At 42.6% G+C, this 12,809-nt stretch overlaps 2 protein-coding genes across 6 annotated transcripts in view; one reads left to right on the top strand and one right to left on the bottom strand.

The window, feature by feature from the left end:
• The window catches only part of LOC128880933 (stress-activated protein kinase JNK), a 127,620-nt gene that overhangs the window by 47,787 nt on the left and 67,024 nt on the right, over positions 1-12,809 (top strand). The gene's annotated exons all lie outside the window — the stretch shown is intronic.
• Positions 6,160-8,431, bottom strand: LOC128880936 (uncharacterized). The gene is made up of 2 exons (XM_054131523.1): positions 8,295-8,431; positions 6,160-6,805 (listed from the first exon to the last, which is right to left on the bottom strand). The coding sequence occupies exons 1-2, from the start codon at positions 8,307-8,309 to the stop codon at positions 6,527-6,529; spliced, it is 294 nt and encodes a 97-aa protein (XP_053987498.1). The 5' UTR covers positions 8,310-8,431; the 3' UTR covers positions 6,160-6,526.

Here is a 12,809-nt window from a genome sequence, read left to right as displayed (position 1 = left end):
GTGCCCTTTGTTGCAGCTATATCGCTGAGCAAACAGATTTGTAATTGACCCTGCGCGGTGCAATTTAGTAAATGCGTTGCTGCGATCTTGGTCGGGGGAAACTGACGCCAGGAGCGTGGGAGGCGGTCGGAAAGAATTTCAATCGATGGGAGCTTACATACAGCGAGAAGCACCATACCCTAGAACTCCAAACAGTTTCAATGTTCGATTCGGGTCTTTCTTGGTGTAAGAACTGTAGTATCCGCGCCTTCCATACCCCACAATAAGGAGTCAAATAAGAACACGAAACATAGGCTACGGGATTGGTCGCGTAGGTAAAGCGGTCGACTGTGGATCCGAGGATCGTGGCTTCGAATCCCCGTGCCTTATTTTTCGTTTAGACTCCTACAGAACTTTATCTGTAAACACAAACAGAGAAATATGAAAATAAGTGTAAAGCGTTGAAAGGTGAATGCGTTTCGGTTTTCTATCGTACTACATCTTCTTCTTGCTTTATAAATATTTGGCGAACAAAGTTTTCCATCTCTAGGTGTTTATAATTACCAATTTTGTACCGAGGAGGACCGGAACCATTAATTTATTTAATATTTATTTAAGGTATACAAGAGTTATTTATAATATTAAGTTAATAGAATATTAATTTTATTTTATATTTTCAAAATATATAAGTACTTATTCAAGTTCATTAACTAATAATTTTCCGTGTTTGAATTCAGAGTCGTACATTATAAATTTCTTAGTAAATTTTACAGTATATAGTAGCATTCTCGGCGAGTTGGCTCGTATTCTCTTCATTACTTTTCGCAAACCATTCGTGTTGGTGCATCGTTACGCATTGCAGGGGTAAACGAGCCGCGGTAGATAGCGAAAGCACGCGAAAACAAAAAAGTCGCGACTGTCGATGTCCGCGATTTTTCCGCTGCGCGTATTTTCACAGCGTTGGCAGGGTCACGCGGTGCTTTTCCGCGCTCGTGAAAAGCCGCGGCTTAGCGGAATGAGAGCGCGGGATTCCGATCGCAATCGGATCAGCCGCGATACGCGACAATGGCTCCGTCGCGTCGGGTTCCGATTTCCGAGCATTGTTCGACGATAACGGGCGGGAACGACGTTTGAAAAAGTTTAACGAAAAACGCTCCGGGGCGTCGCGATCTTCCGCTTTATCCACGTCGAATATTATTGGAATCCAGAGACGGAAGCCCTCCACCTCTGCTCCGTGAAGTCGTGTTCACCGGAACAATTTATGGTCTTGTCGCTGCGGAGCCCCAAACAATGTATTTGGGAGCTTTAAAAATATAATTGGAGAAGTTCGTGGTCTTTGAAATAGAAATTGCTTGGTAGGTTTGTGAATGGAAATTGTTTCACTTTGAAGTTTCATTCGGTATGGGTAGTTTAAGGTTTAGGATGATTAACGACGCGATTGACGGGTATGCTTTTAGAGAAATCTAAAAGAATTTATTTATTTATTTTATGGGAAGGGATGCCTTCGATTTTTACGGTTCTAGATTGTTGACGGATTAGTAGGTCCGATTTCTAATATTGGCACTTCAAAATGTTAGGGTGGGACCGTCTTACACTTTCACGTTCCGTTAGTCTCATAAGTATTCGTATCCTCTATATCTATTGAAGAAATTTGTCTAATTTAAACGATAGGCTTCTGTTTATTCAAATACAATTTTCCATTATAAATATATACATGAATAGAGGTTACGAATGCTTATGGGATTGACTGTAATTCTAAAAGAAAGGGTGTAGCAGTTAGGGTTTTAGCAATTATTAAGGGTAGAAAATAAATAATTTACTTTTTGTGGGTGGTAATTACAAACAACCCTGTGAGTGACACCTACCAAAAAAATGCATACGACAGGGACTGGATATTTTCACTATAACAGTCTAATTGCTTATAAAAAAATGTTAAATAATAAATAGAATACTTTTAAGGAAAATTGTATGATATCGATTACAAAATTGTTGAAGCTGGTTGCCTCCCTGTCGTATGCATAGCTGTATCGATACGCCGGGGCCGATTGCCTATCCTTATCCTGCTAGACCCTTTATTTCACGGGAAAGAGTGCGTTCACTTGTGAGGCATTTTGTTCTAGACTTGTAAGTCTGGTTCAGAAGCCCTGGACGCAATTAAACATACCCGAAAGGAATTCTTTCCGTTGGCATCGCTGTTCAGCGCGCGAGAAAACACAGCAAGTTTATCTGTCAGTCGCCCCGGTAACAAATTGAAGCACCGTCCTAGCGTGTAAACAGCGCACGCGAATTAGGGGCCGCTCGTTGAGAGACTCTCGGACGTGTTTACTCATCGGAATTCATATTAGCAGGGGTGCATGCACCTCGGGCGGAGCATTAGTGTGTCCCAGACAGCTTTTCTACTTCGGTCGCAGCTGCGACAGATGCGCTGCTCCGAACTACGAGGCGGAGCATGGCAGACATCGTGTTGTTTCTTCCAAATTGCTCATTGCGCGATATAATCGAGATTTTGGGTCGCTCTTATGGAAAAAGCTTTTCAGTTGGCGGCGAGATAAGTTTCTGTATCCAAGTGATAGGAAAAGTTCTCGAAAAGGAATCGAGACAGTTAAATATTAATATGTTTTGATATTTAGAAGTTATACAGATGCAAATGGTTTCACCCTCAAAGCGTGTAACTACCTTGACCTTGCAAAAACAGTTGCAGAGTAAACTTCACGAATTTTTAACATGAAAGTTCGTATAGAAAGGTAACTGAACGAAATAAGAAAATCAAATTGTCTAACTTGCTTAATTACAGGTTTTATTAAAGTGCATGCGTACTTTAATCTCCGGCTTAATTTGATTTTTGAAATGACAATAAAAATTTTGTTCCAGACATTTTTTTATTTTATTGAGCACCTATCTACTAGCATTTTATACGTGTATCGAAACTACTAACAGACCTATCCCAGACCATCCTCTCTGGTCCCTTGATGTATGAAAAAAAAAAAAAAAAAAAAACTCGACACTCCTGACAAACGAAAAACAGATACAACAGCGCGAATGTGAAATATATCTGCGTAAATTTAACCGTGTATTACCCCAGTGAATCGAGGAGTAGGAGAGTGCCTTTTCGGTAGTGCACTCTATCGTAATCCAAAGATGGTAACTCCGTTTCGCGCTATAGTTGACAAAGTCGCCTCATGTCTCGATGCTCGACGCAAGGTCCCCCGCGAATTGCACGACACTTTGGAAATAGAAAGCTTTGCTATTCCGAAGCGCGGCTGTCGCGCTCGTGGCAAGGTACGTGACATAGTTCTCGATGGGGGACAGTCCCTAATGCTGACAACTCGAAAATCGACAGTTTAGAGAAACGTGGATGCAACGTGCGAGGAAATTGAGGTGTCATCGAACATCGAAACGGATCTGGTCAAAATTTACGCCCGGCTCTCCCTTGACGTTCTGAACTCTCGAATTTCTGCGTTTATTTTTCCCCGATGCTTTTTCGTGATCGAATCCAGGATCGCGAGATCCTTCGATCGCAAGCGTGGAGAGAAAGCGTGACAGTTCGAAAAAAAAAAGTATTCGAATTCGTATGCGCGACTCGTCGGGCGTCGATTTTGTTTCTTTCACTGGAATCTCGAAGTCTGAAAACGTCTGCACTTGAGGTTATCTCGGAACTGGGCGAGGAATGCTTTATGGTTTAGATACTAGAGGATGAATATTTTTTTATCCGCCGATCGTTCAATTAAGAATAGAATCTGGATTAGGGAATGAATTATTTCTTATTGAAGAAATTTGTCGAATTTAAATGAATTCTTCATGTTTCCAAACGAATATCTTCAATAGAGGGTAGGAATATTTATGAGACTGACTGTATTTCAACGTTGGTCCTTTTACAAAAATGATACACTTTCCCTAAAGATATTGTTCATTCCAAAGTATCGGTGTTCACAATTTTTTTAGAACAAACGAATCTTTTCCAAAACCTGTAACGCGCAATCGGCAGTCTTCGCCAAGATCTTGTAATCCATCGAACAACTAATTGATAAACGCCGACGAGGGTCGCCGTAGCGGTAATTGCAAGTCGAGAATTTGGAAACGCTCGCGACGAACGGCTTCCCTAAATCATTTGTTGAGTTAATTTAGCCGCGTCCACGGCTAACTGGTTTCACTTCGCCGGGTGTTTCCGGTAGGTACGGTTGATTTGTCGCCTGGATGGGAAACCGAAAACCACAAAGTCCTTCGCCGCCTCGGAGGGCGCGAACATCGAGGAAACTCGAAATAATCTTGGAGCACAATTTAACGCGGCCAAACGCTACGCCGCCCGAGCTTAATTACCAAGTCGGGACAGCGAACGACGGCAATTAAAAGTTTCGAAGCGGTCGATGCCCATATTTCGGGATCCCGCGGGTAGGCATATTCCCTATTTATGGATCCAGACATAACTGAAATTCTTATCTGGATTTCAGCCAAGGAGGTGCATTTCACTTTTTCTCCAAACTTCGTGAAAAGGACGTATATTCGGGTACCATCCCACTGTTAAAAATGTATTGATAGATGAGACGGATAGTAGGGGAAAGAAAGTAGCCAATGTTACTTATTAACAGGGTAGGGACTCCTTTTGCTACTTGAGATACATGACAGCTTAACCCTTTAGCCTACGATCCTTGGAGTCTTTCATAGGACGTGTCTAGATCGTGTTTTTCATGTTACATTCAAATACTGTATCACGATTCTCACACGTTGTTATAGGTTAAAAGTTTAGGGCGAACCAACATGGTTTTGCACCATCTTATGAGCTTATAAAGCATCGTTCCTATCATAATCAATTGCTTCATACCAATCCACTTTCAATATTTCATTAAAATATCACTTTATACTCCTACTCGTACTCCTCCTCCTACTCATCTCAGTTGAAATAAGTCTCCAAAAAGGTCTCATTTCATATTACTAAATCTACTTCTTGTCCCAACACTCCTCCGCACGTGAAAACTACCGTCGCCATGTTTACGCGCCGACTTATCCCCCCCAGCTTCCGTCGCTTCTCGTTCGCCAAACTCGCGTCTTGCCGTTCCCGAAAGCTCTTCGAGGGTTCGATTTTTCCATTCGGGATTCGGGAACTCGCAACGCCGAAACCCGTCCTCGAACGAAGCGAGCGCTCCATCGAGTTGTCGAGAGGGTTGGCGAGCCGGTCGTGCTGCCAAATATGCGACGCGACGGTAAGCCCACAGTAGAATGGTATCCGAGAAATGCGTTTCACCGCTCGGCGACGAGAGAAGAAAACACGAAAGGGACGGAGCAGAGCTGTCTGTGAATTGTTTTTAAGGTTTCCTCGAGTGACGGGGGAACTCTGCGTTTTCGCAAAAAGCATTCGGATAGACGTACGTAAATGCCCTGCGATTCTCGGATGTCGAACGGAGCCAGGAACATTCTCGAAGCTCCTTCGATGCTCAGTTTCGGTGATCCCTCGACATTGCGTCGCAGAGATGTGAAGACGACACTGTAAACTGAAGACACCTATGTACAGAACGACAGGATAGGAAGAGTAAAGAAAAATTGGAGAAATAAAAATGAAAAGACAAGTGTATTCACTTACAGACATTTCACTGGGAGAATATCTATATGTTAAATTGATTTATTAAATGATCAATTTCAAAATACGTTGTGGAGCGTGTACAGAATGAAACAGCAGGATAGAAGAGTAAAGAAAAATTGAAGAAATAAAAATGAAAAGACAAGTGTATTCACTTACAGACATTTCACTGGGAGAATATCGACATATTAAATTAATTTACTAAATGATCAATTTCAAAATACGTTGTAAATTAGCAGAGGGATATATCCTGAATCTACCTCAGTGGTGAATTAATCTCAAAGAGACACGTTTAATGGTGACTAATCTACTCGTGATTAAAGCAATTTTTAAACTATTCCAACACACGAACAGTTTGTAGAAAGTGTTTCTCGAAACGAGGATTGACTTTTTCAACTAGTCTTCCACCGCGTTGGGCCTCGGCCGTGTTGATCGCACCATCAGTAGATAGTGTTCCTCGACATTATTATACATAGATCGTCCAAGAACCCATCGAGTTCGGAGGAAGTGCCATTAAGGGCGGAGTATGTGGGACGCGTAATGGGATAAAGACGGGGAGTAGGTCTCTGTAGACATTCGGCAAGTGGGGCACATTCGAACGACCGTACTATGGTTTGCAACGAAACTTTATTACATGTCTTATGATACACAGCACGATACATATACGTACGTTTGTATATATAAGTATACCTATAATCTAATTGTTAGTAGAGCGTTGAAGAATGCTGGCAACGTTCTCGCTGTTGATACACATAATTTTGTACACGATCGAGAATTCTTCGATGGAAATTGTCCAAATTGGTGGTGGATCATCGTTGATCCTTGCGTTGCGATGCGAGCATCCTTCAGGCCGTGTCATTCGTGCATCTCGATCAAATCTGGAGAGCTCTCGGTGGAGCTGTCGAGATCGGTGCAGTCGTCGCGTTTAGGTGGGCAGTCCGGTCGTTGACGGAGATGGCGGTGGTCGATCAGGCTTTAGAGGACGTAGTACGGTGCGGAGTAAGCCGAAGCGTAATAAGGGTAGCCTGCGTACGCCGCGTAAGGGTAGCTGTAGGCGGACGTGTACGCGACCGGGGCGGTGTACGCGCTGTAGGCTACAGGCGCGGTGTACGCCGCGCTCAACAGCAACCCTCTCTTGTTCCTCGCCGCGAGTTCAGCTTCCGGCGCCAGCGACTCGCTCTTGACCGGCTCGATCGACTCCGTTTCCAGGGGTTTCGCCAGAGCTACGCCGACCAGGGCGAGCAAAACGACAGCCTGAAAATGGTAACACGAATCTCGTCAAATAAAACATTTTTAGCTAGCGGCAGACTTAATTAAATATTTTGACGATATTTGCATCTCGAGCCTAGGTTTACGGACCACACAGAAATTTCAAGTTAACACACTCGCGACCGGCAGATACTTTACGTTCCTAATACCGAGTACCGACGAAGATTCCGAATAAAATTCGTTAGTACATATGTACATATTGTATGTGTATACGTGATGTCTATTTATGTACATAGTTATAATGAATCATTTATTTGGAAACATCATCAAACCTGTCATTTAATTTGGACACATTTCTTCGATAGACATAGAGTATAGTATATATTTAGAATAAAAAATGTATTTGGACACATCAAACCTATCAATTAATTTAGACAAATACTTATGGGATCGAGTGTATGTAGCGTATAAAATAAAAAGATTTTCATAATGGCTTCATAACCAGAAATAGAATTTGAAGTGACGTGTCGCGAATGTGTTGAGAGCCAGAACCATTTACATTTTGTCCACGTAAAGAGTCAAGGCATACGATCAAACTACTTCGGTAATAAACATAAACGCGATCGAAATGTTCTTAAGAAGGAACGTGAGAAAGAAAAGCAACGCAGTGAAGATACTTTGAGTCTCCGTAAAGCTAGTTTTAATCAGAGGTCGAAACAGCTTTGGAACTTGGTCGGTAGATTCGGTTGAAACAGTTGAAATTGGAACTTTAATGGCGAACGATCTCACGTTTGAAGCTTTCGAGTTGAACGGGCAAATGGCAATTTTAGTTTGAATACGGTTTGTTAGGAACGAATATAATACGTAGACGGGAAGAGATTCACTTTCACGTACACTTTGAAAATCTCGATGTTCTTTGTTATTATGTATAGCACGATATTATACTGTCAAGTGGAAGTATTGTCTACACTATAAATATGGTGTTTCATTTATTTCTTGAAACTTTTTCGAATAAAAGTCCCGAGATAACTGTTTCCACGGAACTTTTATTATGAGAGTTCTAAAATATCTGTTCTGCGAGAGCAGTTTTTTAAAAAGTTCCCGAGGCGCTAGTTCCTCTCGAAATATATCACAAGAACGAATGTTTTTATTACAGAATGTCACAGAAACGAATGTCAACTATTTCTTTTTCCCCTCCTGTCAGATCTAACGAGTCAGACACTTAGTTTCTTTGGGATATTCGAAGTAGATCGACGCAACTTTTCACGAAACTAAAGACGGGATGTAGTAGCCCGTATGCTAACCGTGGATCGAGTTAAATTGTTCCCAGTTTCGGAAGCAAATACACCCCGAAGCGTCGGAACGGAGCCTCGTAACCCCGACGTACGAACTTCATTGAGAATATTTGTAATTTTGGTACGAATTCTAATCGTTTCGAAGTTGCCCCGGGAGCAGAATGCGCGGCTCGAACGTGTCGTCCCGTGTTATGGAGATTAAGCTTGCACGGTAAATGAGTTTAAGCGCGTTTACTCACTGCGATGCACTTCATGTTGTACGTTGGAGAGGAGGTGACAAGCTTGAAAGGCCGATGAAAATCGATTGATGCTCGAAACACCGGACTGGCCCTCTTTTATACCTATCCGATCGCGTCGACGTGGATACGTGCATCGACTGGCGATGTTTACCTCGCGTAATCGTGCATAATTATTAACCTCTCGGCGTTTGTTCGTCGCAGGGCTGCATCGGGAACGCGTAGCCTCGGTTGGGTCCGCTCGTTGCTGACGAAGTTGAGCAACGCGGCCTTGGCCATTGTCCAAACCGAGACACGGGAATCGTTGGACGTTCCGCCGATTTTCGAGGTTTTCGTAACGCTTGAATCACGAATGCGGACTGCTTCGCACCGCGAGTGCATACGAAAGTATTGCGGCAAGCGCGATTTTCGTGAATCTTGTAGTAGATCTTGCTCTACGGGTTCTTGACATTGCATTAGAACCACAAGTTTCAATGGTTTTGGTCGAATTTGATGGTGACATACAGTCAGTCGCGAGTGTATTCGTGCCTCCTATGTTTATTAAAGAAATTTGTCGAAATTAAATGACAGAATTGATCTATTCACCCAATTTTTTCATTATAAATATGTACATGCGTAAAGTTTATTCATGTATGTATTTATAATGAAACATTTATTTAGAAACATCAAAACTATCGTTTATTATAACAATTTGAACAAATTTCTTCAATAGATATATGAATACTTATGGGGCCGACTGTATGTAAGGTATGCATTTTAATATTGCACGTGCATCTGGTTACAATAGCATCTATATATACTTCTACATTTTTCAATAACTACTATCAGCGGAAAAAGTGTCTTTTACTCAAAAATATTTAATCCTTGGTATCATTTGAAAATGTTTGACTTATATCTATTTCTCGTCTGGTCTTGAAGCATCTATGCGTTTCTAGTAAAGAACAGTTCCAAAGGATGTAATTTATCCGTTTTTGTAACGAATGTATCGGAAAGACGTGGAACCATTTCGAAACAAATCTACATCTACGTGGACGATGTCGAAGAACGGCCGACCTTGCGGATAGGTCGTCGTGGCGATCCCTTGTCCAGAGTGGGAGCACAGTTCCCCTATTGAAATTCTATTCGGGCGAGTTACGCGCAACCTCGTCGCGTGTAATCATTTTCACGACGACGATTTAGCTATTCCGTCCTTGTATCCAATTGGTCCTCGTTTGCGGCCACGAAACCTAAATAGCGCGTCGTTCGACGGGTGAACGCGAAGGGCCCGGAAGAGGAGTCGTTCACGCTTCTCGAAAATTCATAAACCGGGGAGATCCAATTTGGAAAAGCTCCGATCGATACCATTGAATTTCCCGTTTCTGTCGAACTTTCTGAAACGCGAGTGCGATATGGGCACCAGGCAAAATGAAATTTGAGAACCCCGTCGATAGAAAGATGAGTAAAGGACATGTTTAAATACAAGATGGCAAAACAAATTAATTATACGACGTTACAGAAGCGCCTGAGTCAGAACGATAATTCAGAAATAATGTAGACACTTATAGGTCAAATTAAATTACAGATTGTACATACTGGTTTATATAAAAATGTCAAAGGAGAAGAAAGTCGAGGACGAATATTATTGTATAGAGAACAAATTTACTATTTGAAGTAGATTCATTCGACTAAGAACATCGAATTAGAACCAAAAATTCCACTTTTCTAACTTTAATACTGTACGATAAGAAATTGTCCTGTTACTGTTACGAGAGTGATGTAAATTGCGCAAATGACGAGCAGCTTCAAATGTGAAGAATGAATCGATTTGTTCCACGTTTATTCCTCGATTTCTTCCAGTAAAAAATGTTTCAAGTGCCCCACTGGCCAGAAGAGGGGCTAAAAAACGTCGAAGTAGGAGTCTTTCGGGAGGCAGGGAGGCACAGGCTCGTCGGAGCGTCGTTGACTCGTTATTCTCGGCGAGATGATGACGTCGGCGGCGACGGCGACGACGCGATGCGCCGCGAAGTGGGCAATAACGGCGTCGAGAGGACGGAAACGATAACGTTTAAGTAGCGCGTCGAGTATATCGCGCGCACCAGCCCCAAGAAAATTTGATTAAAGACGCGAAAAGGTAGCTCGACGGTTTTCCTCGGTTATATTAATGCTCGCAGGGCGGCCGCGTTTCCTTTGCTCGTTAACCGGAAGAAAGAAAGGACGGGCAAATTATCGGGCTTTGCTTACTCTGGCAAGCGACTAGACGTTTGAGTAATACGTGCCCAGTTGCCGAGATCAGACATTTAGCACGAGTGCGACGAAAAATTGACAAAGACGAATACCTGCGACACAATGCCTTCCGACGGTTCGCGGAACTTTGTCAGGGAAACTAAAAGTAACGTAAGGATATCTAATTTTAGATTTCTCGAATGCATTGTTTCGGTGCCACTTTTGCAATGCTATCATTGCAGAGGATGGTTGGAAATTGAGAAGTAAGGGGGTAAATTTGGAAACCTCTCTTTAGTATGTTGATTTGAGAAAAAATTAAAATATACTAACAGGAAGCCAGAATCTAATTAGATGAAACGGAGACAATGGCGGTCCTTGTATATGGTATTATTAACACATTCGCGACCGGCAGATATTTTACGTTTCTAATACCCAGTACTGGCAAAAATATTAAGCCTTAGAAGCCTGATTTTTCAAATTAAATTTAAAAAAAATATCATTGCATTTATTATTTGAACAGCGTGAAAAGGCTCAGACGCACTTTCGCGAGTGTTGATTCTCCTTACACGTTGCTTTTGTCACTAACAGGTAAACATCAGCTTCAAAACTATGAGAATAAATTTCGCTATCTTTCCGTACCTGTCCAGGCTGCTTCCGCTCCGAGCGTGTTTGCACGGCACTTGCCGTCTATTTAGTTTCTTCCCGTTGGAGGGTCTTGGACGAAAAAGGGGAATAAATACGACGGTTTAATCAACGTCCAATTTCTCCGCGAGAGAAAAAGGCAACGACGAACAGTCAATATCGGATCCGTCTAAACAGGAGTAAGGTTCGATCAATGTCCAGGGGCGAATCTCTCGATACGGGGGCTGTATCGCTTCGTTCCACGTCCCATGCGATTTCGCGATTGGCTATTCACCGAACTGCCGTCGTAAAGCGCGGATAAAAAGGGTTCTAAAACGAATCCGAAGCTCCTCCGATCCAGAGCCGCGGAAAGCGTATTCTCGACGCATCCGCGCAACTACTCAGCCTTTGGGACGCGACGAAAGAGATTTTTCCTCCCCAAAGCGAAGATTCCGTCTCGTCGGTTCGCGCACGAACCGCCCCTTGTTCCGTTTCTACTTCTCTCGGAACGAAAATTTTTAATTAAAACTGCATCGAGTACCTGCAACTTTCTTTAGGAGCTTCTTTCCGTCTTCGGCGAATTCATCGATTTCTTTAACGGAGCGAACGGTTCCAGACGCGGAATACCGTTATACTTTAATCGAGGCATTTCCTCGATCGCTCCTCAATGACCGGCATTTCGATTAGTTGGCGTTTCGGGCGCAGCCGAGCGGAAAATGGACGAGACGTTTTTCGTTAAGAGACTTTCCCTGCTCGTGCTTCTCCCGACAGATCAGTTTTTAGAATGATTATGCTCGTGGATCTTTTCGTTTCGTAAGCCCTCTGTTGCATGAATTATTTCGACATCCATGGAGTATTATGTCGGTGCAAAAGCAACTGCTGTTTTTAATCTTTAGCTTTAAATGACTATAATTTTTTTTTATCATAAACTTTATTCATCAAAATAAAGATCATTAGATACCATTAGCGATATTCTGACCAAAGATCTCGTTGATATTGCAAGTCGTTTCTGCCCCTTTTTGAACTCTTTTTTGAACTCGCGCAGAAACATTGCTCGTAACTGTTGCTTTTCTAGCATTGCTAAACTAAACAAAATATATCTTATATCAACAATTATGTAATATTTGTGCCAATGAAGTTTGACAACGTAAAGTTTAACAATATGAAAACCACAATTCCATTGCACCAACTTATTAATTGAGCCGTCCACCACACAAATCTCGAAACCACCACCTCGAAACTCTTTCAGTGTTAATTTTGATCTCTAAAATTCAGCGGAATTAATTCGTACGCGACAAAAACATTTCCCTATTGTCTCGTCTTTCCAAATCTGTAGAACCACCGTAGCCTCGAGATATTCACACGCAAATTGCGCGTCTAGCTGAATTTCGCAAGAATTTCTTTTCATCGCGTTCCAAGTCGGGCACACCGCGCAATGGAGGGTTAGGCTTATTATTTGCGGGTAGGTATTTTTTTCGGGAGCAACGGCCGAGGCGATTTCCGCGTCAAGTTCGCTACGTGCAGCGAGAATGCACGGCGCATGCACGGACGCCGAGCGTCGCGGCGAGGCTCGTGGAAAACGAGAATCGCAGCCGGTGGAGTGCCGCCATTGTTTCGTCGGTCTTTAGAACACTCTCCGCATTAGCGTCGTGAATTGGTACAATGCCGGGAGCTCTCTCTTTTTCTCCTCTTTAA

Source organism: Hylaeus volcanicus, chromosome 8, assembly GCF_026283585.1.
Source record: "Hylaeus volcanicus isolate JK05 chromosome 8, UHH_iyHylVolc1.0_haploid, whole genome shotgun sequence".
Lineage (NCBI taxonomy): Eukaryota > Metazoa > Arthropoda > Insecta > Hymenoptera > Colletidae > Hylaeus > Hylaeus volcanicus.
Note: the sequence above shows the minus strand (reverse complement) of the source record. Positions and strands in the feature narration are given on the sequence as shown.